Consider the following 25,067-nt stretch of genomic DNA (forward strand, 5'->3'; position numbering starts at 1 on the left):
CTGAAATGGTAGAAACTCTCTCACTTGGAATATTTAGAACTATAGAAAATACTAGAAAATATTCTGTAAAAGAGCATCCTGCATTTGTGAAGAGATGGACTGTATGATCTAGTAAGTCTTTAATCAGTTCCTACTACGATTGTATGAAAATGGCTAGGATTATTCCACTTCCTTTGGCAACTGTCCATGACGCTGGCATATCTAAAGTAAGTGGACACTGTTCTTCCTCTAGAAAGGTTAACAGTGTCTGTTTTGATGGATCCTTATCAAGTAGGTGAGAGGGACATCTGGCAATATGAAAATACCATCCAAGCAATCTGCAAAAGGGCAGAAGTAATTGGAGCACAGGGACACTGATGACCTTCTGCCACACTCACCATGAAAACCTGGTAGCAGCTACAATGGCCAGAGAAGAGTGATAGGACACGTGTTTTGGCACCCCTTCTCTTTGATTGTAACATTAAAATGACTGTTTACCAGTCTTCAAAGCTTACGCTGTGCATTGGGGACTACTAATCATTATTACCAAGTATTAGTTGATACACAAAACGATTTGTGAGGTGGAAGAAGGCTCCCTTCCAAAAAATATATATATATATATTTTAAATCAGTCCATCAGTGAGCTAGTTAGTATGGTCTTTAATGTCCATGTTGCAACAATCAGCGCAACAGTCACTGGGATAGAAGTCTGCTGCCAATATAGTTCAATGGGAACTATAACAGAAACACAAGGGCCTGCTGCATGATGGCAAAGTTAAGAAAACTAAAGCCACTCTTTTTCCCTAGCATGTGTCATGGGAGGAGGTCCAGTGAGGAAAAATAGCAGTCTAGATTAAGATTGGGTGAGCAACCTTAATTCTGGCATTTCCAAACATTTGAGTGCTTGACTTTGCACTTTTACCATGTAACTATTGTAATTTGTGTGTGTAATGTTTTACTTAGGTGGTGATAAAGGAAACGGAGAAACAAATACCGGAAGAAAATTATGCTCTTACATGGGAAATACCACTATTAATTCAAAATGCTTCCTTTTTGGGCCAGTGTAGGCTTAGTGTGTATCTACAAAATTCTTGATGGTTGTAGTAGCTGTTTATATATGATGGGATTGCATGTTTTCCCTCCGATGGAGGATTAGCTGATCATGGACATAATTTTAGAAGGGATTCAGTGGAGACACAAGTGGAACCTTGAGGTTCTGAAGTCAACAGAATTAATGAGAAAAACTACCTGGAGTCCCATGTTGTTCCTTATTACAATTGGAGTATGTAATAGTCTCTTCTAGACACAGCTCATTTTAAAGTCTTCGTGTCCCAGACCAAGGTCCGGAGCACTGGATGTATCAGAGAGAATTTGTCAGGTGGCTACTGTCAACAAGTTGAGAACACTGAGCCTGATGTCTTTAGCTGTGTTCATTACTCATGGCACACCTTTTTATGATGCAGCCTCAATGGATGCCCAAAAATCTCAACTGATATGATTTAAAGACAATGGTGATGCTATGGCTTTAGTAGCTGTGTATTCCAAAATGGACTAAACAAGTAATTATGGAAATCACTGCAAGTGCCCCTGCTGACTTATCCAGAGTTCTGGAGCATTCCTTCCTGCTATGTAGGAGGATCTATGGGGTTTAACAGGGGAGACTTTGTGAGGAGGATTGTAAATGTGACTCAGTTCACAATTTAGAATATTTTGGCTCTTTCCTTAGGTTCTACTGTGGAAGGTTGGCTGTTTAGAAAAAAAAAAAAAACAGACAGGTCTGGTCAGGACCATAAGACCTTTTGGCTGCAGTATACCTATCTGCCTCCATCTGTCCAATACTGAAGTAATTATTGGGACTTAGGGGTGGACAAGTCCTGTGAGGCAGGCTGGGTCTCCAATGGTTTTCTTCTGGTCTGAAGCTTCCTCTGAATCCTCCTTGAAAGCCCACCTCTATAAAATAAATAAAAAAAGGAGGCAAAAGACAGTGAAGAAAACATTTCTATGTGTTTTGTTCAGTATGGCCACTAATTGAGGATTGAAGGAGCTGATCAGTAGACTGGGGGGAATCAGAAAGCTGACAATCTTATCTTGTTTGAAATATGCTACCCACACTTCCCATATCACTCATCAAGCCCACTCTGTGACTGGGAGGTTTGGGTGCTACCTAAGTCAGAAGTCTGGCAGACCTGCTTTCTGTTCTAATGCATGGGCAAGATTAGACCTGAAGAGCCCTCTTTGGTCAGATTTTTCACAATGAGTGATCAAACTCCACACTGAACAAGTTGATCTCCCAGTGTTTAGGGTCAGCCTGTGCATATGAAACATTTTTTCTCCTTTCAAGAACCTTTTTCTCTCCTATCAGAACACTGATTTAAAAAGAGCATACTGTTGTTGCCAGGCTCTTTGAAGCAGGGAGAAACTGAATAGTACAAGTGCATTTGGAGCTGGCCAGAAAGTGCCCTATCTCTTAGCAGTGATTGGATCTACTGACTGTAATGCTAATAACTGAAAGGAGAGCCCAGATGTCATGAACTGGTCTTTTGGAAGTGAAGAATTTGAAATTTGAATTTGAAATACAGTAATCGTTAGTCATTTATAGAATAGCATACAAGCCAATGATGTTGCTCCCCATCCTTGTTTCCTGTTCTTGTGTGTAACAGAATTATAGTGTTAGCTGATGTTAGTGTGAAAAGAATGTTTCATCAAAATACATTTTTGAAGGAAGCTGTTTCTTAATTAAGCCGTAAAGAGGAAATCTAATTTCAAAAAAATTGTTTTAACTTACAATGTTTTTATGCATTGGTGCAGTATGGTTTTTTTATCTTACATTTCTGTTAGTTTGTATATATAATGTTTCTAATTTGTTTCTGTGCAAAATTGTTGTCTAGAAGAAACAAACAAATCTACTAAGGAAGATTTAAGGCCCGTGCATCCTCTACTAAGAGTGATAGAATCTCCTCTACAGCCTTCTGAACCTACCAAGGTGAAAGAAAAAATTAAGAAAAAGGCAACTGGAAATTGTTCAGAGAATGCAACAAGAGAAGCTGGGCTTGAGGGATTTGTAAGTAACAGGTTTATTCCACTTTATTTGAATAAGATATCATACAGCTAAGATATTTGAATATTATGCAACCAATACATATTTTCATGTTGTTACAACATTTTACTGGTTAGAATTCTCTTATGTTAAGTATTAAGTAATTTTTCAGTGTATCCAATGATCTAATTTGCAGAAAGCTACAATTCAGTATAAACTGGACCTTGAGATCCCAACCTTGGAACAGAATTCATTTTCCAGGAGTTTATTGCCATTCTTCTGACAATTTCTTAGTAGCATCTGTGTGTATGATGTAATATGGACAACTGAGTTAGGCACCTTAACTCAAATTCATTAGTTTTGTTAGATCAGTAATTCTAGAGCCAAATATCTAGGTATGTATTAGGTGAACTCCATGTCCCTTCATTTATAAATACATAACTGGTACACTCTGAAATGAGTTTTTCTAGTAAATTTGCCTTTTAAATAATTCCAGAATTTATCAGAGCTTGAACCGCACTGCCTCAGACAACGAGAAGACTATTTAAAACAGAAGCGAGATACGCTGATGGCTATAAAGAAGGAGTCAAGAAATAATCTACCAACACCAAATATAGATCAGAAAGAAGAGGAATTATCTTCTAAAGAGGTAAAGGATGACCTTTAATCAGCATGACTAATCTTGTTTAGAAAAATCGCAGACCACTTCAATGAAGATATGGATATAGCAGCTGAATATTGAAACAGAACAAAAGAACAAGGAAAAAGTGGTAGAATTCAATGGCAGAACACACACAGTTGCAAGTTATTCATTGTGCAGAAATTAGTTCTCCAATCTAAAACCATTATAGATAAGAAGCAGAAAGCTTAGTGATCTAGTGAGCATTAAATGCTTTTTCTACAATGGTAAATCTTCATAATAAACCCATGCTCTATGCTCTCGCGCATATTGTTAAACTGATTCATTGCATGACAGTTTGCTCCTACCTGCTAGTGAGATGTGATTTTGCATACTGGTTCCCTGAAACATTAGTTCCTTTTTTGCTAACACACGCAGAAAAACAACGTTCATGGTCAACACCACTAGCTTGAATTTTCTGAGAAGTGTTATTTTACAGAAGGCTTAAGTGTGATTACTTCCTTTCTTTTGAGACTTTGTAAAGGGTTTTAATTGTATTTCAAGTGAGTCCTATAGGTTCAGCTACTGGTGGAGGAGGCAGCAGTATTAAGGCAAGGAAGCCTGAAGTTTGGGTGCTAGTACCATCTTTTTACCTTGCACAAAAATCTAGGCTTTTGTGCTGAAAGCAATCTTCCTGTGATAGAGTTAGGACCATGGAAAAGCAAAATGATTTCTTCATAACTGGCATATTCTTGATGGCTCTAATCTCGCCTGTCATTAGACAGTTGTAGTGGTGACTTGGAACATTCAGTACTGTAGCCTATCATTCTCTTGAAGAGGCAGGAATAGGTGTGCATTGCCCATTTGGCACAATACAAAGAAGATCAAACTGCCTATGAATAGCAACATCACCATTCAAGAGAACGAACGTTTCCTTTGTGAATTTTTTAAAATTTAAAATACAGACAAGACCAGTTGGTCCCTTATGAAGGGGGAATGAGTGCTGTGAGTTTGTAGGGGAACTGAAGAGATGAAGATGCCAGAACACTTGTATTTGCTGTTTGCTGCTGTGTCGAAGCAGAGAAGGATTGAAACCTTCATTTCTGGATTAGGGATTTTAAATTTACATAAATTAAACCTCAGGCTTTCTTCCTAGGGCATCTTCTCCTTAAGAATTAAGCAATGAGTTCCATGAGATTTTTAAAAATTACTTAGTTCTTAAGTAAGAACAGCATCAGATGTACACTACCTCTGATAAAATAAATTATCAGTTATTGTTAGCTGGGGTCAGTCCCTGCTGTGTGGTAAAAGCAGCACGCTTAGCGTATGTCTACACTGCAGTTAGACACCCATGGCTGACCAGTGCCAGCTGACTCTTGCTCAAGAGGTTTGGGTTAAGGGGTTGTTTAACTGGCATGTAGATATTTGGGCTCAGATTGCAGCCCAAGTTCTGGGACCCTCCCACCTCACAGGGGCCTAGAGCCCCAGCTCCATGCTGAACCTGAACATCTACACCAGGGGTTGGCAACCTGTGGCATGTGTGCCAAAGGCAGCAGGTGAGTGGATTTTTAGTGGCACTCTGCTGCCAGCCGGGGTCCTGGCCCTGCTCAGCCCGCTGCCGGCCTAGATGGACAGAACCCTGAGCGGGGCTGGTTGCCGCAACTCCAGCTGGCAGGGGCCAGCGGCCGGGACCCCAGACTGGCAGCGTGGGCAGCAGATGAAACCCCAGACTAGCAGTGGGCTGAGCAGTTCAGCCCGTTGCCTGTCTGGGGTTCCATCTGCCGCCCACACTGCCAGTCTGGGGTTCTGTCCGCCAGTCCCTGCCAGCTGGGATCCCGGCCACCGGCCCTGCTCAGCCTGCTGCTGGCCCGGGGTTCCGTCCATCCAAGCTGGCAGCGGGATGAACGGGTTTCCGGCCCCCGGCACCACTCAGCCCACTGCCAGTCTTGGATTCCGTCATGGGGCCCCTGTAAATGTAAAATTTATTACTGGCACGCCACCTCTCAAAGGTTGCTGACCCCTGATCTACACAGCAGTTGGCTCGCAGGGCTTGGGCTAAGGGGCTGTTTGAGTCAGGTGGCATGGGCCATCCACAGCTTTTTAATTGCAGTGTGGACATATCCCTAGGTGCTGATATATTTCATTAGCTTTTGTCTTCTGTAGCAACTGTTAATGACCATTTTCAGACAGGAAGCTGGCCTAAAAGGACCACATCTGTTCTGGTACAGCAATTCCTGTATTTCTAATTCATTTACTTCATCCTGTCATAATCAGACACTAGATGTTGCCTTGCAAAAAGAGATCTGTGTCCTGCTTGAATGCACACAACCTGAGTTATTTAGTGGTGCAAGGATGGTTGAAAGAAGGAAATCACTGCAGTGTGATTCAGCAGACTGAAGGATAAAGTTTAGAAAACTCCTAAAAGTAGGACCAGAAAAGTTAATCTGATGAGACCAATTATGCCTGACATCAAAACAGCATGCCTCCCTTACATGTAAGCATTGATGCTGGCCCTGATATATAAGGGAACGCTCACAGTTCAATAAACAAGATGGAATTCAGTACTCTCTGTACAGCTGCTTGATTGGTGGGAGTTAAAGAATTCATAACCATGTTTGTTCCTAAGCTAGGACCATAGTATTGGTCAGTGTGCACTGTATTTCTAAGTCTGTTGATAGAAGATCATTTGAAAGCAATCTGCCCCATTTGTTTCCCTAACTTTCTGGAAATACTTCCATGTTAAACTCGATAGGAAATTTTTCTAAAAAAGACAAGTACTATAAACACCACCTCTAATTGTAAACTCAGGACATGTTTTGCTGATAGTCTCTTGTATCACACCAGTAATATAGACTCTGCAATGAGAATTTTGATGACAATTGCACTGATTTCTGATAGTACAATTCACCTAACACTTCTGTAGCAGTATTGGCTCTGTGGTGCTAAGCACAGAGATAACTTGTGTCAGAAAGTAAGCAGACATGGTAAGATACCCTTACTACACAATGACTTGTCAGGATTAAAAGCTGATTTAACTGATAGTAAAGAAAGTTATAATAAACAACTTGCTGCAGATCAAAGTAAATAGGGGGAAATAAGTCAGCTTTCTTATAAAGACTTTTCTAAATTGTTAATTTTAAAAAAAATTGAGTTTTATTATACTTAGAACATTGGATTGCCTTGTCTCTCAGATCTGCCCCTCTAAACGGTTAAGGAGCAGCACTGACTGACTTCAAAGGAAATCTAGGCCTCCTCCAGGAGGATTATTATTTTACAGTAGGGGGAGGGCAGAGGCAGACTTGCTCAGGGAAACAGAATGCTTCTCCCCAAACAGTTGAAAGACCTTTATATTTCTGATAGAGAATAATGGGTTTGAGAGATCAGGTACTGTAGCATGGCAAGGTCAGAATCACTGATATTCAGGGTCTAGCTAGTCTGATGCTAAGCCTCCAACAGTGATCAACACCAAATACTTACTTCAACTCGACACCAAAGGAAAATAGTACTCTGAATGTTCACACTATTAATGATTATTGTGCTTTATGGAGAAGGGGGAGTTACTTTCTTCAGCGCTTAAGATGAATTGTTATCAATATCACTGTCTTAAAAGAGGAAATATTGAGTTAAGCACACAGCTGTGTGTCCAGGAAGCCCCACTAACTAACTGCTTGAGCTACTACAAATCTTTGTTAGCCTTCAATCCCCACTCCAAACCCCCAAGGTCCTCCTGTTTGAAGATATCACACAATGCATAATGTTGACATCACCACTGGTTACAGTGAGTTAGCATTTAATGCTATACAATGGGATATCTCCAGCAAAGCTGGATTTACCAAGTTGACTTGAGGGAGGTGCAAAATAGCTTATAAATTATTTCAGTACCATAAGATCCCATATTCTGGTACTGTAAGAAGATATCTGCAGATGTGTACTAAAGACAATTTTTATTATTGCTTTGTAATTCACCTTTACATACCACTCTGCTACACAAATTATGTTGATCACAAAACTAACGTGTTAGGGTTTGGCTGAGGAACATGGGGTGCATCATGCTCTCCTTTCTGCTCGGAGAGTGTGTTGTCCCCAGGTGTAAATTACAGCAAGTATCATAGAAGATTAGAGTTGGAAAAAACCTCAGGAGCTCATCTAGTCTAACCCCCTGCTCAAAGCAGGGCCAACACCAACTAAATCGTCCCAGCCAGGGCTTTGTCAACCCAGGCCTTAAAAACCTCTAAGGATGGAGATTCCACCACCTCCCTAGGTAACCCATTCCAGTGCTTCACCACTCTCTTAGTGAAATAGTGTTTCCTAATATCCAATCTAGACTCCCCACCCCACTGCAACTTGAGACCATTGCTGCTTGTTCTGTCATCTGCCACCACTGAGAACGGCCAAGCTCCATCTTCTTTGGAACCCTCGTTCAGGTAGTTGAAAGCTGCTATCAAATCCCCCCTCACTCTTCTCTTCTGCAGACTAAATAAGCCCAGTTCCCTCAGTCTCTCCTCGTAAGTCATGTGCCCCAGTCCCCTAATAATTTTCGTTGCCCTCCGCTGGACTCTCTCCAATTTGTCCACATCCCTTCTGTAGTGGGGGGACCAAAACTGGACACAATACTCCAGGTGTGGCCTCACCAGTGCCGAATAGAGGGGAATAATCACGTCCCTCGACTTGCTGGCAATGCTCCTACTAATACAGCCCAATATGTCGTTGGCCTTCTTGTCAACAAGGGCACACTGTTGCCTCATATCCAGCTTCTCATCCACTATAATCCCCATGTCCTTTCTGCAGAACTGCTGCTTAGCCAGTCAGTCCCCAGCCTGTAGCAGTGCAGGACTCTGCACTTGTCCTTGTTGAACCTCATCAGATTTCTTTTGGCCCAATCCTTCAGTTTGTCTAGGTCTACAGAACCTGTGCCGTTATCAGCCATCCTGAGCTTTGGGAAGCTGCCAAGATTGCAATTTTTGCAAGTAATTTCCATTTCAGTATTTAATTCTGAGCTCTTGCGAAAAATCTCCATTCATTGTTTATGGTCTGAATTGACTTATAAAGTTCCAGTAGACTTTTATTATTGGAAGTCAATTTTCCATGCAGCCAGAGAGGTTATATTGTAATGTAATAGTTTTAATTTTGTTTTTAGGAAATGTCAGAAGAGGAGAAGCAAAGACTACTACTGAAGAGGAGAATGCTTGCAGCAAAACTTAAAGAAGAAGTTATTAACAAGCACTAAGTTTTAAGAATCTCATTGTAAGAATACTTGGACAAAAATTGAATTTCTTTTAGAATAAATTATTTAACCATAAACTGCTTGCTTTTAAACACAATATACTGTTGATTTTCTACAAAACATGAGCAACTCATTTATTCATATACATATTTAAAATTAAATTGCATCCATAGTAGTAAAAACTATTTCTCACACTAACCCAGTGGGCCAAGATTTTTTAAAGTGCTGACTTCTCTGGGGTCTGCTAGGTGCTTAGCACTTTAGAAAATCAGGCTACCTATTTAGGCAGCACCTCAATAATTATGAGGTATTTTATTACCATAACACCTAGAAACCCTACGCATGGACCACATTGCCCTTGTGCAGTAAGGACTCAGGATCCTACCTTTAGACACCCATCTTTGAAAAGCTTTGCCATAGCCACTTATTTAAATTTACACCTTTGTTCTATTTAATATATAAAAAATTCAAACACCTCTACATGGTTTTTTCCCCTTTTTTCAAAACACATACTAGAAATGTTCATAACATGGAAAACATCATCTAAAGAATTCTTACATCGGTTCTCTAACAGAGAGGTAAAAATACAAAACTTGCTTCTTTTCCTTTTATTAGTCTGTCAGCGAAATATTACCCTTTTCAAGTGTCAAATATGATAAAGTCTAATTAAACAGGGAAGCACTCAAGTTTTGTTTGAGAGAGGAAATGCAGATGAAGCTTGTGAAGTCATGAGACAAATTTCATAGTAACTGTAGATTCCATTGTTTTTATAAACTTTTTGGGCCAATTTAACAGTAACTAAGAAACAGTAACTGTGTTTTGTGGCAAAGTACAACTTTTAAAACTAAACATTTGTTGTCTCAGTTAAGTAAAATGCGAAAGCACTTATAATGAGCTAGTCCCATAATTCAAAATTTTGAAAACAATTTTTGCCATTTGGTTCACTACAATTCACTGCTGTCTGGTCATAAATCCTGCTTAGAACATTTCTCAGCAAAGAGGCTGTAATCTGCAAGGTTTCATCACTAACAATGCTTGATTGGCGCAGTAACTGAGTAAAAAAACACCCAACCAATCAAAATTTCATGTAACTTTTTATTAAAATAGTATTTATAACTGATACATGTTGGCAGGAAAAAAAAAAAATCTGTAGTGGAGGGGCCCCAGGCATTAGAATGTGTCTGTCCCTAGCAGAATGCAGACAGCATATAATAAATCATAGATAAAAGAATCTTTGCCTGAGGCAGGTGACCCTGGATGTTAGCCAGTTTGAGTGGGAGCTCCATATGTCACCCTCCCAAGGGGGTTTAAAAAGTTTAATAAAAATGTTCAAACCTTAAGATGACATCAAATGTCTCTTCATATAGTTTTATTCTTCTAGAGTAACTATAAAAATTCACAACATTCACATATTTGCTATAGAATAAAGGCTCATGAGCTGGTCTGAATGAATTCTTAAAGCTCTTGGCAGTTCTTCAGAAGGGAAAGGTTACAGGAGAAAAAATGAGAAACCAACACTTTTGAATCAAAGAACTTTGTTTAAGGTAATTTTTATTAGAAAAAAAAATTGGGTTGAGGTCAGGTGATGGTTCCAGCCTCTGAAGAGGAAAGGCAGACACTGCATCACTTTGGAGCCTTCTTAGTGGTAACTATAACTTTGTAGGAAATTGTCATCTTTGAGCATGGAGAAACACGACTTGTCAAGAAAATATAAAACGGAGATCTGGTGAGCAAGCGTATGGTGACGATATTCCAATCACATTTGAACGAGCTTCCCTAGTCACTGCCTTTGAGTTGGAGGCTAGCTTACCAAATGGGTAAGAGGAGAGGCCACATTCTTGATTGCCTGGAGCCTACAAGGGGCAACAATAACTCCCCCAGATCCACCCGCATTAACTGTCATCAATCAGAATGCTTTGTGTCTAGCTTACTGGTTGGTAAGAACTCCTGCATTCTGGTTGGTATTTGATCTAGTGGTATATAATAATTGTTTAAAAACTGCATGAATAGTTTGTCTTATTAAAGAATACTTTAAAATGGCCACATTCCAAAATTATGAGTTAACTTACCATGTACAACAAACCAAACAAAAGCAATAATTATGGAATTACAGGGTCACATTTTAATTCCTGAATGTTACAGTTCAGCATTAATATCACCACATGTATACAAATGGTGTAAAACAAGTACAGTGGTATTTTAATACAAAATAAACTTCTGTTTTATGGAAAAAAACTATACTTCATATCTACACAGACAGTCCATATTTTCCAAACAATAGCTAAAATTAAAATTAACTACAAAATCTCCAAAACAGGTAAACCTGTTTCAGTTTAAACTATTCCAGGAGAAATGGACCCATAACACATATTACAAGAGTGATCTATGTGGTGGTTTGCAGCTGGTTTCATAGTTTAACATCTCTGACACATTAATTGTAGTTTGGTGGGGGGGAGGGGGGGTTTCCTCACTTCAGCATGATCTCAGATCATATAGGGGCAACTAACATTAAAATATTTACAGTTCACTTGCTGCTCTTTGAAAATAAAACCTCTTAAATTGTTTACCTCCATCAATTTACTTGTTGGGGTTTTTTTTTTTTGTTGCAATTAGTTTACGTACATGGAATGTGCTTTTACTCTTTAAAAAGCAGCTTTCATATTACACCCAGGTTCAGATGCTGCATGTTGATCCTGCCTCAAACACAGACTGGTATATTGTTAGCAATAATTCCTTCTTGGTCCAAAATGGCTTCTGGGTGTTAAATGCCACTTTTCAAAACCTTTATTAGTGTTTCTTATAACCACCTCAAATTACACAATTTAAACCTATAAATGCAAAAATGCACCTGCTGCTCAAGGAAGAGAGCTTTGCCAAAAAAACAGAAAGTGACTCAATTCACTATCTTCTATCACCTGAAAAACTGCTAGCTGTACTTAGTGTGTAGTTTAAAGTACTAGTTTATTGATCCTAGCAGTTTCTGGAGATCTTTTTGGAAGCTACCGATCCTTGCCATAGATATTGCTGGATATCCAGTTTAAAAAACAATCAAATTAACTGAACTGTCCATTATCCAGCTTGCTTTTTCTCTCCTCTTCAAAATGTGAGTTGAAAGTTCACATTTTTTACAACTCAACCTGCACTATTATTCCAGATGCTCCCCACTCCATCTGTCAGACATTTTATTAAATTTGCAACTAATGGTCCCAAAATCTGAATTTATTTTTTTTTTAATGGAAATAGAATTATTTTCCCTTCATTTTCTTTAAAAAAGAGGCAATTGCTAAAAGAACAAAATGGACAGCACCATTACAAAATTAAGATTACTGGGTTTGCAACTGAAGCTTTACATTTTTTTCTAGGTCTGTTACACACTGGAGAAACCCTGCAATATTAAAAATTGTTAACCACACCTTTCTCCCTCCCCCTACCCTCCCAAAACCTGAGACTTTCCTTGCTGAGAAGCTGTCATCCAGGTTCTGATTACTAACCCTCCCTCCTCCCCTCCCGACTGAATGGCAGACTCCTTATTTTACTAGAAAGAGATTAAGTTCCTTGGAAGCCTGATGTTTGCAGAACTAAACCTTTCTCACTGATATACTGAGTTTCTTTTGCTACTCCTTGTATTATCTTATATATTCAAGGGAGAAAGCTTTCTGATTCAGACTCTTTTTAGCTCTTTGAACAGTTGCAGCATTTAAGACCTCACAATATAAATTTATTTCAATGTTCTTATGAACCAAGACGAGGTCTTTTCCTTGGGGATGTCTCCTCTTCTTCCTCTTCCTCTTCATCATCTGGATAATCCACTAGGCCAACTAGACTTCCCTGCTGATTTTAAAGAAAGAAAACCTCACATTTGAAAAAATTCATCTCCCAGAAATGCACAGTTGTAATGAAAATACCAGATCCCCCTTGATCAGCTGTCTAGGACACAGCTTCAGAAGATTAGTGTATTAGGATGGCATGCAGTAGGTTTATAGATTTCCAACTACAATAAAAAAAAGCATACAGAGTGTTTGGGCCTATGAAACAGAAAATGGTAAGAGGAAAGTTGTCACCAATGAAGTACTTGGACCCAGGCTGACCTATAATGTAAATCTTCCAACACATCAGGGTAAGATGTTTTCTGTATAAAATCAAGGAAAATACCAGTATTGAAAACTGGCTTTCCACTGTGAATTTGACCCAAAGACACTTTAAATGGTCTCACACTATTTTAAAGTCTTTAATCCTATTATCTTTTATGAGTGTCCATTATTTCCTTCTTAGAGTCCTGAGGATCCCCACCTTACTCCTCAATCCAATTTATACTTTTCCCTTTTTAAAAGCCATATAAGCACAGTGATCTATCCTCTAGGCCAGGGGTGGGCAAACTTTTTGGCTCAAGGGCCACATCTGGGTGGTGAAACTGCACGCAGGGCCGGGGCAGAGGGTTGGGGTGCAGAAGGGAGTACGGTGTGCAGGAAGGGACTCAGGGCAAGGGGTTGGGGCAGAGGAGGGGTGCAGGGTGTATGAGGGGGCTCAGGGCAGGGGGTTGGGGTGCAGGAGGGGGCTCAGGGCAGGGGGTTGGGGTGCAGGAGGAGTTTGGGCTCCGGCACAGCGCTGCTTACCTGGAGCGGCTGGCACCACTTCCCTGTGGCCCCTGGGAGAGCTGGGGGCAGAAAGCTCCATATGCTGCCCTTGCCGCGCCTCCAGGTACCTCCCCTGAACCTCTCATTGTCCGTGGTTCCCTGTCCCTGGCCAATGGGAGCTGCGGGGGGCAGTGCCTCTGCCCCACCCCAGGGGCCGCAAGAACATGGTGCCAGCTGCTTTCTGGAGCAGTGCAGGACCCGCGGCGCCACAGGGGTGGCAATCCCGTGGGTCGGATCCAAAGCCCCGAGGGGCTAGATCCAGCCCATAGTTTGCCCACCCCTGCTCTAGACTGAGGGTCTGAGGAGTTTCCATTTTAAAAACACTCCTCTTCCTCCACCTAAGGTGAATAAGTGGAACTGGTGAAAATGACGCTACTATTTGCAGCAAGAGCTTGGGGATAAGGGAGTGACTTGACTAGAAATTAACCACTGGTCTCTCACTGTAATAGGAGTCTTCAACTAAGTACCAACCAAGTCCTGTGTGTGTCTGCTTAAAGGCATTAGCATGAATTCCATAACTCTGGTTCCACTGATATAGACAGTTCAGAGGAAACAATCAGAGTGAGTGTCTTGTTAATGCCACATCACAGAAAACAGTAAGAAAAACGTTTCTGTTGAAACAGAGGAAATCTGGTTATCTCAATAACTTAAGACTCGTGCCATGACTAACAGCTTGTTTAATACTTGGGAATTTGAGTCCCTCATGTCAGCTGGAAATGCAAGATTGGTGACTCTAGTTGGTAAAATCTACAAGAGCTTGGAATTGCTAAAATAAAGTGTTTTTACGCTTCCCCAAAATTAGTAAAATGTGACTGGACTTGAAATATTTTATTCTTAACGACAGACTGCCCTCAGCCTTCTTTCTATTGTCACACAATATAGGACTTAACACAGTACAAATCAATATGGTTTCATTCAACGTATGTTCGAAAGATGAAAACTCTTATTCTTTCTGGAGTAGGGAATGCCTGCTTTTACACATGCAAGTTCTCTCACCTTAGTGGCTGTTACCGCTGTAGTCAAGTTTGTATTCTTTGAAGAGGAACCATTAGAACTTGCTGGTGATGTCTGAGCTGCTACAGATTTATTGTTTGTACTGTTTGCTCCATTAGCTGCACTGGCAGAGTGGGAAAAAGTGAATTTGAATCCACCAGCTGAAGTCCTTTTTGGAAGATTCTCTTTGTCTTCACTCTCTTTAGCTGAAGGACAAACATTTTAATATACATCAATTGTACAGGTTTTTCACAAATCTACACCCGCTTTGAGCAAAAGTCACCTTACAATATGTTGCACACCCACACTGCAACCCAGAGAATAGAGGAATTTAAACTGAACAGCTGCTGAAAGGCATCTTCCAAAGAAGGGGGAATGGAATCAATGTCCTAAATATAGGACCAGACTAAGTAGGTCAAGCAAAGGTAAATCTGGCCAATCAGGAGTGTTTGGTAAGAATACAGAAATGAGTCTAATTCACCCTACAAACATGAAACTTCAAATCAACATTAGCTTTTGGAGAAAATTAACCAAACTGGCAATTGAAGTTTCTAGTTCTAATCTTGTTCTCAAAAGCATATTAACTTTTTATTTAAATTCCTAGCAAAAATATTTTTTTATTCTAAGTCAGTAGAGTGCAAAATGGTTGTGATAAGTATTAACACGAAAACACTCCACATAGGAGAGGTTACTTACTTGTACAGTAACCAGAGTTCTTAAAGGTATTTTGTCCCTAGGAGTGCTCCACTTTAGGTACATACACACCTGTGCACTTTCAATTGGAGATTTTTGGTTCATGGGTTCTGCACCAGTGCCCTATATAGCCTTGTGCTCTGATCTGAGGGCATATAGGGGAGGGTGGACCTTCTCCATCATGAAATCTGGCCAGAGGCAAGCGCTCCAAAGTAGAGGGAATGGAAGGCAGGTAGTGGAACACCCACAGGAACAAAACATCTTGAAGAACTCCAGTTACTGTACAAGTAACCAACCTCTCCTCCTTCAAGTTGCTGTCCCTATCAGTGCTCCACTTTAAGGGACTTCTGAAGAATGCCCAAACTAGATCTAGTACTGATTCAAGAACAGATCCATCAAAGGCTGCATCTGCCCTGGAAGCATACCCAATAGCATAGTGCTGGGAAAAAGTATGCAAGCACAACCAGGTGGCAGCTTTACAAATGTCTGCAGCAATGGGTATATTTTTAGGCAGAGTAACAGAAGTTTCCTGGGCAGTCACTCTAGTTGGGTGTGTGTGCACTCAAAATGCTTCATGAACATGCCAAAATTCACCCTGAGACCCATTTTGATCGTCTTTGGGTAGAAACGGGGGCTCCCATCGTCCTATACGTGAAAAGACAAAAAGACTAGGAGAGGCTCTGAAGGGCCTAGATCTTTTGAGGTAGAATGTGAGGGTTCTTCTTAAGCCTATAGTGTGAAGACTAGGTCTTCCTTTGAAACGTGAGGTCTGGAGTGGAAGATTTGCAACTGAACATCCTGGTTGATGTGGAAGTCCGACGACACCTTGGACAGGAAGCAGGAATGGGCATGTAGAGTCACCATGTCCCAGTAAAAATACTGGGCAGGCTGGATCTTGCACAGGGCTCACAACTCCCCTTACCTTTCTAATCAAAATGATGACTGACAAAGGAGGTTTTGAAGGACAAATGGAGGAGAGATCAGTTTGGTATGGGCTGGAAAGGTATTTTCTCCAGTTGAGAACTAAGCTTAAGGTCCCAATATGGAGCAGGATCTCTGGTATGGAGAAAAAGTTTGGTTAAACCCTTAATAGACCTTGAAGCAGCAGGGCGTGAGAATACTGAAAACCCCTCAACCAGTAAGTGAAAAGATAAAATACCAGCCAGGTGGACTTTGATGGAGCTCAGTGACAAACCCAAGGTTTTTAAACTCAGCAGGTACTCTAATATAAGAGTGAAATGTGATTCAGAGGGAGATAATGCTTGCTGCAGGACTAAAATTGTGTCCACTTTTGCAGGTAAGCCTTTCTTGCAGAGGGTTTCCTACTATTCAACAGCACATTCTGTATTTAAAAAGAACAATCCATTTCTACACCTGAGAACCATCGAGGACCCAGGGCTTGAGATGTAGCATGGAGAGATTGGGATGAGTTATTGTCCCTGATTCTTTGGACAGTAGGTCTGCTGTCAGAGGCAAGTGAAGAGAGGGACTCAGGAAAGTTCAGGAGCCCTATTTCTAGAGAAATTCTCCAGCCTTCATTTTGTCTGCTTGATCTATATTCCGAGCTACTCCACTCTAAAATGAAAACTGCAGATTTTGAGCAGGCGCAGTGCTAACACAGGATGAAAAGTTCAGTTAATTGGCAAAACGTTCAGGAGTGCTAGGATGGCATTCCGGCTAAAGGCCCACGAAGTGAGTGAGTCGGCAGAATCATAACTGTGAAGTAAACAGCTACAGTGAGCATGTGCAGAACAAAAGGGTGACAGAAAGGTCAAGCTGCCTCAGCCTGAACTGACTTTGGTCAGTTTGGGGCTGCCTCTTCTGATAGAGGAAGATGAGGTAATGCGTATTAGAACAGTATAAAAAGACTGTGCTGGCAGTCAGTCAATCAGAAGTCGGCAAGGAAAGCAGTCAGGGGAAGACGTATGAAGAAATTGGAAGCCAGCAACGAGAGCTGCTAAAGGAGGATAAGAAACCATGGGTTTGTCTACCCTTACTGCGGGATCAACATGCGGCAATTGATGCATCGACGGTTGATTTAGTCACTCCAGTGACCACCCGCTAAATCGACCGCAGATCACTCTCCCGTCGACTCCTATACTCCACCGGATTGAGAACTGTAAGGGGAGTCATCAGGAGAGTGTCTCCCGTTCACATCACGTAGTGTGGACCCCGCAATAAGTAGATCTAAGCTACGTCGACTTGAATTATGCTACTGACATAGCGTAGCTCAGATAGTCTTTTCCCTGTAGTGTACACAAGGCCTAGTGTAGAGACAGAAAAGACCAGAACAAAATGAAGCTGACTGACCAGAGAAACACTGATTAACCAGAGCTGAGCAGCAACCATGATTAAAGAATACCAAAAGATTTATAAAGCCATTAACAGCAATTAAAGGATACCAAAGGATTTATAGAGCCTGCCAGCTTTTAAATACAATTTTTAGTGTAGTGTAGTCAAGCATAGTATTTAATATGTGTATGCTTGAAATATATGTTTGTGTTAAGAATGCATGAAATATTGTTATTAATTTCAACGTACGTAAAATTTAACGTGTAATTTAAGAATTGCTGTCAGCAATGTGTTACAAACGGGCCATTTGTAGCTTAGTGCTTTGCACAGAATCATTTAAATTGTATGATATTGGGATTTGAATGCTCTAATTTGCAATTAGGGATTTGTATCTGATTTCTATTTTTAGATTATATTGCAGTAGGATTAGTTACTTTAATAAAAACACTTTGTTTTGGAAAAAATACTTCCTATGTTAATCACCTTATTCGGAAGGTTATATCTGTGTCCTTGGTGTTTTCTTAACAACCCCAGGAACTCATACTTTGAGAAGAACAGACTAACAGGGTATTAAGGGAGGTTATTACAGGGGTGTCCCAAAATCCATTTTTGGGGTAACAGCCCCAAAGAATGGAAGAGGACTAGGTTCTTGTTGGTTGCTGATTGTACCTCAAGGAATGACCCTTAAGAAGCCATTCATCCAGACGAGAAGATGACTATTCCCTTTTGCTGCAGATGAGTTGAAATGACCGAGAGGACCTTTCTAAAAAGATTCCTGGCACAGCTGAAAGGCCAAAAGGAAGCACTCAATACTGATAGTGGTCGCTGCCAATGACAAACTGAAGTACACATCTATGAGCTGGACGCATTGCTATACGAAAATACACATCCTGAATGTCAAGGGCCACAAACCAGTCCCCTGATATAACATAGTATTATTGTTGCTAGGGTTACCATTCTGAACCTCTGTGATAGAATGAATGCGTTCAGAGTCCTGAGGTCCAGGATTGGTCTCCATCCTCCTTTCCTCTTGGGTACCAAGAAGTACCTGGAGTAGAACCCTTTCCTGATGAAAGATGGGAAATGGATCTGAAGAGAATGGTGTAGCCTGATGTAATGTAATGTAATGACTTCCAGCATCCGTCTAATGTGATGTGCTCCCAGGAAAGTCTTTCCCTTTTCAAGCTATCGCTGGGGGATGTGCAGGGAAGAGTGGAGCAGGAAGGTGGTGCAACATATGACCCAGATGAAGGAAGAACTCATGACATTAAAATGAACAGTCAAAACAGGCAGTCAGAAGTTGCTGATTGAAAGATGACAGTAGATGATGGGCCCTTCTTGTGGAATTCAGGCCTCTTCTTGGACGGTTGTATGATTCTTTGGAAGGTTTCCTTTTCGACCGGGTGAGACAGTTCGGCTGTGACCCGATTAATCTTCTCTTAGTTGCACGGGCACAGATGTCCAGGGTTCAGACTGTTACTCTAGAGTCCTTCGATTAGTGAAGGGAATCATCAATGGCATTGCTGAAGAGCTTGGGGCCTTCAAATGGAAGATCCCAGGAAAGTCCAGAATACAATGGAGTGAATCCAGAGAACCACAGCTATGAAGAGTGGCACATAACTATGGGAGTTGCCACAGAATGAGAGCCTACGTCGGCTGCAACCAGCGAGGCTTGCAAAGAGGCTTTGGCAATTCTCTAACCTTCAGCAATTAGTGCCTGGAACTATCTTTCTGGTCTTCTGGAAAATGAATAAAATGACATAACTTGTACTTTGTCTGATCATACTTGCCATGAGGACATGGTAGTTAGCTACTGTGAACTGTAAATCAGCTAAAGAATAGCTTGTGCAACTCAGAAGGTCCAGGTGCTTGAGCTCCTTGTTGTGAGTAGTTGATCTGGAGCAATGTCGTCTGCCTCCTTCATTTATAGCGCTGACCACCATGAAATGTGGGGTGGCATGGGAGAAGAGGTATTCCGAGCTGTTGGAGGGTACACAGTATTTAATCATAAAATTGTAGGACTGGAAAGACCCTGAGAAGTCTTCTAAGTCCAGTCTACTGCACTCCTGGCAAGACTAAGTATTATCTAGACCATCCCTGACACGTGTTTATCTAACCTGCGCTTAAAAACCACCAAGGACAGAATCCACAACCGCCCTAAGCAATTTATTCCAGTGCTTAACTACCCTGACAGGAATTTTCTCCTAACATCCAATTTAAACCCTACTTGCTGCAATTTAATCCCCTTACTTCTTGTCCTATCCTCAGAGGTTAATGCGAACAATTTTTCACTGTCCTCCTTGTAACAACCTTTTACGTATTTGAAAATTGTTATGTCCCCCCCTCAGTCTTCTCATTTCCAGACTAAAACATTTTTTTCAACCTTTCCTCATAGGTCATGTTTCCTAGACCTTTAAGCTGGACCTTCTCCAATCTGTTCACATCCTTCCTGAAATGTGGGGCCCAGAACTGGACACAATACTCCAGTTGAGGCCTTCTCAGCGCAGAGTAGAACCAAAAGAATTACTTCTTGTGTCTTGCTTACAATACTCCTGCTAATACATCCCTGAATGTTTCCTTTTTTTGCAACAGTGCTACACTGTTGACTCATTTAGCTTGTGATCCATTATAACCCTAGATCCCTTTCTGGAGTATTCCTTCCTAGGCAGTCATTTTCCATTTTGTATGCGTGCAACTAATTGTTCCTTCCTAAGTGGAGTATCATAGAAGATTAAGGTTGGAAGAGACCTCAGGAGGTCATCCAGTCCAACCCTCTGCTCAAAGACCAACACCAACTAAATCATCCCAGCCAGGGCTTTGTCAACCCAGGCCTTAAAAACCTCTAAGGATGGAGATTCCAACACCTCCCTAGGTAACCCATTCCAGTGCTTCACCACCCTCCTAGTGAAACAGTGTTTCCTAATATCCAACCTAGACCTCCCGCACTGCAACTTGAGACCATTGCTTCTTGTTCTGCCATCTGCCACCACTGAGAATAGCCTAGCTCCATTCTCTTTAGAATCCCCCTTCAGGTAGTTGAAGGCTGCTATCAAATCCCCCCTCACTCTTCTCTTCTGCAGATTAAACAAGCCCAGTTCTCTCAGCCTCTCCTCGTAAGTCGTCATGTGCCCCAGCCCCCTGTCATTTTCGTTGCCCTCCACTGGACTCTCTCCAATTTGTCCACATCCTTTCTGTACTGGGGGCACAAAACTGGACGCAATACTCCAGCAGTGCCGAATAGATGGGAATCACTTCCCCCAACCTGCTGGCAATGCTCCTATTAATGCAGCCCAAAATGTCGTTAGCCTTCTTGGCAACAAGGGCACACTGCCGACTCATATCCAGCTTCTCATCCACTATAATCCCCACGTCCTTTTCTGCAGAACTGCTCCTTAGCCAGTCAGTCCCCAGCCTGTACCGGTGCATGGGATTCTTCTGTCCCAAGTGCAGGACTCTGCACTTGTCCTTATTGAACCTCATCAGATTTCTTTTGGTCCAATTCTCCAATTTGTCTAGGTCACTCTGGACCCTATCCCTACCCTCCATTGTATCTACCTCTCCCCCCCAGCTTCGTATCATCTGCGAACTTGCTGAGGGTGCAATCTATTCCATCATCCAGATCATTAAAAAAGATGTTGAACAAAACCGCCCCAGGACTGACCCCTGGGGCACTCTGCTTGATACCAACTGCCAACTAGACATCAAGCCGTTGATCACTACCTGTTGAGCCTGACAATCTAGCCAGCTTTCTATCCACCTTATAGACCATTCATCCAATCCATACTTTTTTAACTTGCTGGCAAGTATACTGTGGTAGACCATATTAAAAGCTTTGCTAAAGTCAAGATATATCACGTCCAGCACTTTCCCCATATCCAGAGCCAGTTATCTCATCATAGAAGACAATCCAGTTGGTCAGGCATGACTTGCCCTTGGTGAATCCATGTTGACTGTTCCTGATCACCTTCCTCTCCTTCAAATACTTCAAAATGGTTTCCTTGAGGACCTGCTCCATAATTTTTCCAGGGACTGAAATGAGGGTTCTCCTTCTTCCCTTTTATAAAGATGGGCACTATATTTGCCTTTTTCCCATCATCCTGGACCTCCCGCAATCACCACGAGTTTTCAAAGATCACAGCCAATGGCTCTGCAATCACATCAGCCAATTCCCTCAGCACCCTCGGATGCATTAGATCTGGACTTGTGCATGTCCAGCTTTTCTAAATAGTTCATAACCTGTTCTTTCATCACTGAAGGCTGCTCACCTCCTCCCCATAATGTGTTGCCCAGGACAGCAGTGTGGGAGCTACATTGTCTGTGAAGATTGAGGCAAAAGAAAAAGCACTGAGTACTTCAGCTTTTTCCACAACATCGGTCACTAGGTTGCCTCCCTCATTCAGTAAGGGGCCCACACTTTCTTTGACTTTCTTCTTGTTGGTAACATACCTGTAGAAACCCTTCTTGTTACCCTTCACATCCCTTGCTAGCTGCAATTCCAGTTGTGTTTTGGCCTTCCTGATTACACCCTTGCATGCTCAAGCAATATTTCTATACTCCTCCCACGTCATCTAACCAAGTTTCCACTTCTTTTTTTAAAGAATCCTTATTGAGGTTACAGGGACAAACCATCCCGATGTGTAGAAAGAATAGTAAATATGGCAGGCGACCAGCTTGGCTTAACAGTGAAATCCTTGCTGATCTTAAACACAAAAAAGAAGCTCACAAGAAGTGGAAGATTGGACAAATGACCAGGGAGTAGGTGAGGCTTGGGAGTAGAAGATTGGGAGTAGAAGGCTTGGGAGTAGAATATTGGAAGGGGAGTCGACTGATTCATGTGAAACAGGGAGGTTACCTTAGGGATGAATTTTGGATGCAGTCTGAACGTAACCTTGTCTACAAAGAATACCAAGGGGAGGCGGCGGTGGGTGGGCAGTGCCATCAGAGCTGCTCTCTCTCTCCTATCTTCTGGCTAACGTAATAGTTATCAAGAATGCCATTTTCATTTAGAAGTACGTTAGTGAACAGGTGGCCATGGGTTCAAAGAGGGGTCTGGTCAGTCCTTTCAGTATCAGGTTTAAGTCCCACATGGGGTACAGTGTCAAGGTTGAGGGAAGAAGTTTATTATACCCTTAAGAAACTTTTTAGTGGTTGGGTGCGACAGCATCGAATATCCCAGCTGTAATAGCTACTAGACAGACCCTAAGAGATTTTAGGGATAATCCTGATTTTAAGGGTCAGAGCATATTCTAGATTATGTGAAAGAGTTGCTGATATTGGAGAGATTTGTTGGGACATGCATCAAATCTGAGACCTGGACCATTTCTGCAGGTAAGTATGTAGTGTGGAGGACTTTCTACTGTGTAATATAACCTCTTGTATTTCCCTTTGAGCGTGAACTTTCTAGATGCTGGAACTAAGCAGGAGCCATGCTGTTAGGTGGAGAATCCCCAAGTTGGGATGTAGGGTACACCCTCGGGCCTGTGAGAGGAGGTGCAGAAAGTTGGGGAGAGAGATCGTTGGCACATTGCAAACTGTGTCAGGTAAGGATACCAGGTCTGTCTCAGCCAAGTAGGAGCAATCAGGATGACAGGAGCTCTGTCCCTTTCTATTTTTAACAGAACCCTCAGCAGAAGAGGAAAACAGAAAAAAAGGCATAAAGGTCCCTGCCCCAAGCAAGAAGAGGAGCATTGTCCAGAGAGTGCTGTCCCATCCCCACCCTGGAGCAGTAGCGTGAACACTTCTTGTTCTGGTAAGTGGACTGGGTTCCCCATCGTGTGAACAAGTTGTGGAATACTGGTAGGTGCATCTCCCACTCATGATTGTGCAGGAATCTGCGACTGAGATTGTCTGCTATAAAGTTTTGCATATCCAAAAGGTTAGTTGCAGACAAAGCGACCTGAGAAATGCATCTGTTCCATAGTCTCATTGCCTCCGCACATACAGAGGGTGACATGCTTCCCCTTGCTGATGGTTGATGTAGTACATGCAGGATATGTTTCTGTTAGGATCTTTGTATTTGATCCTGAAATTAGCAGGAGGAAATGGGCACAGGCATTTGTGACCAATCTCAGTTAGAGATTGATGTGTAGAGACATCTCCATAGGTGACCATTTGCCTTGAGTCGTGAAGCAATTTAAATGTGCACCCCACCCTATGAGTTATGTGTTGGTGGTAAGGAGCAACAATAGTGACGTGTGAAAAGGAGAATCCCTTTGCACACATTGATCAGGTCCTTCCAACAGTTTAAGGAGTTTTTAATTCTGGTGGGTAGTGACAGAGGTTTGTCCAGCCTGTCCCTGTTTGGTCTGTAAACCGAACTAAACCATAGTTGGAGGCATCACATACGTAGTCTGGCATGTGGTAACTCTCCCATGCCTGCTGCTGTATGTCTTAGGAGTTAGAGGCAGAGTCTGGCTGGTATCCGTGGACTGTACTGAATGGTGCCTATGAGTGAAACCACGGATAGGAACTTGTGTTGAGGTAGGAGGGCTTTGGCCTGTAGGGTGTCTAAGTTAGCCCCTATGGATTCTAGGCATTGCACTGGAGTGAGGGATGGCTTCTGGATGTTGATCTGTAAACTCAGTTCTGTGAACAAGTGTATCAGTGTCGATGGCTTTGCGGGCCTCCTGAAAATACCAGGCTCCGAGGACACAGTCGTCCAGGTATGGGCAAATCATTATCACTTGCAAGTGGTAATTTGAGTGGCTACCACTGAGAGAACTTTGGAAAAAGTTCTCAGGGCTGATGACAGACTGAAGAGGAAGACTCTGTACTGATAATGGCCATGTTCAAGAGTGAACCAGAGAAATCGTCTGTGAACCAGTAGGATGAAGATGTGAAAATAGGCATCCTGGAGGATGAGGGCCAAAAACCAGTCTCCCTGTTCCAATGTTGGAATGATCGTTGATAAGGTGACCCTCTTGAACTTCTGAGCCTTAACCAACTTGACGACAGCTCTGAGGTCCAGTAAAGGTCTCCAACCTCCCTTTCTTTTGGATATTATGAAGTAACGAGAGTAGAATCCCTTGCCTCGCAGATACTGAGGTACTGATTCTATGGCTCCTAACTGGAGGAGGCGATCTATCCCCTGTTGTAGTAAATTCTCGTGAACAGCATTCCTGAAGAGGGATGGGGAAGGAAGGTGAAATGGATGGAGTAACCGGACTGGACGATCTGTAAAAGCCATTGAACTGATGTTATGTGTTTCCAGGAACTGTGGAACACTGTCAATCGGTGGCCAAATAGGTATACAACCAGGGTCGGTTGCATCAGTTGTGGAGTGGTTTCACGGTGCCGCAACCTCCCCGTCAAAAGTGATGTTTAGATTCAGGGGGTTGGGACAAGTTTTGTGGACCAGACTGTTTGCGCTTTGTGAATTTCCCTTTTTGTCTCTGTGGTTCGTAATGGTGCTGAGGTTGATATTGAGCCACATATGCTCTGGGTTGAGACTGTGAACTAAAACACCTCTTTTGCCCCGGAGTATAGATTCCCAGTGACCTTAGGGTAGTCCTGGAATCCTTCAGGGTATGAAGGGAAGCGTTCATCTTTTCACCTATGATTTTTGTGCCCTAAGGAAGAACTTCCACTGTGGACTGC

At 42.0% G+C, this 25,067-nt stretch overlaps 2 protein-coding genes across 7 annotated transcripts in view; one reads left to right on the forward strand and one right to left on the reverse strand.

Moving 5' to 3' along the window:
* CFAP36 (cilia and flagella associated protein 36) overlaps positions 1–8,935 on the forward strand; it is a 101,262-nt gene extending 92,327 nt beyond the window's left edge. For both annotated transcript variants that reach the window (XM_084624217.1, XM_084624218.1), the window contains exons 8-10: positions 2,868–3,040; positions 3,513–3,665; positions 8,773–8,935. In XM_084624217.1, the coding sequence (XP_084480343.1) occupies positions 2,868–3,040; positions 3,513–3,665; positions 8,773–8,862 (416 nt within the window). In that variant the 3' untranslated portion in view covers positions 8,863–8,935. The remainder of the gene's footprint in view (positions 1–2,867; positions 3,041–3,512; positions 3,666–8,772) is intronic.
* A 1,005-nt stretch (positions 8,936–9,940) lies between these two features.
* Positions 9,941–25,067, reverse strand: part of PPP4R3B (protein phosphatase 4 regulatory subunit 3B) — a 67,410-nt gene continuing 52,283 nt past the window's right edge. For 3 of the 5 annotated variants that reach the window (XM_084625256.1, XM_084625254.1, XM_084625258.1), the window contains exons 15-16: positions 14,490–14,692; positions 9,941–12,690 (exon numbers count right to left, since the gene is read on the reverse strand). In XM_084625256.1, the coding sequence (XP_084481382.1) occupies positions 12,592–12,690; positions 14,490–14,692 (302 nt within the window). In that variant the 3' untranslated portion in view covers positions 9,941–12,591. The remainder of the gene's footprint in view (positions 12,691–14,489; positions 14,693–25,067) is intronic. The other 2 variants (XM_084625257.1, XM_084625255.1) reach the window with 1 other exon arrangement.

This window comes from Lepidochelys olivacea, assembly GCF_965140295.1.
Source record: "Lepidochelys olivacea isolate rLepOli2 genome assembly, chromosome: 3".
Taxonomy (NCBI): domain Eukaryota; kingdom Metazoa; phylum Chordata; order Testudines; family Cheloniidae; genus Lepidochelys; species Lepidochelys olivacea.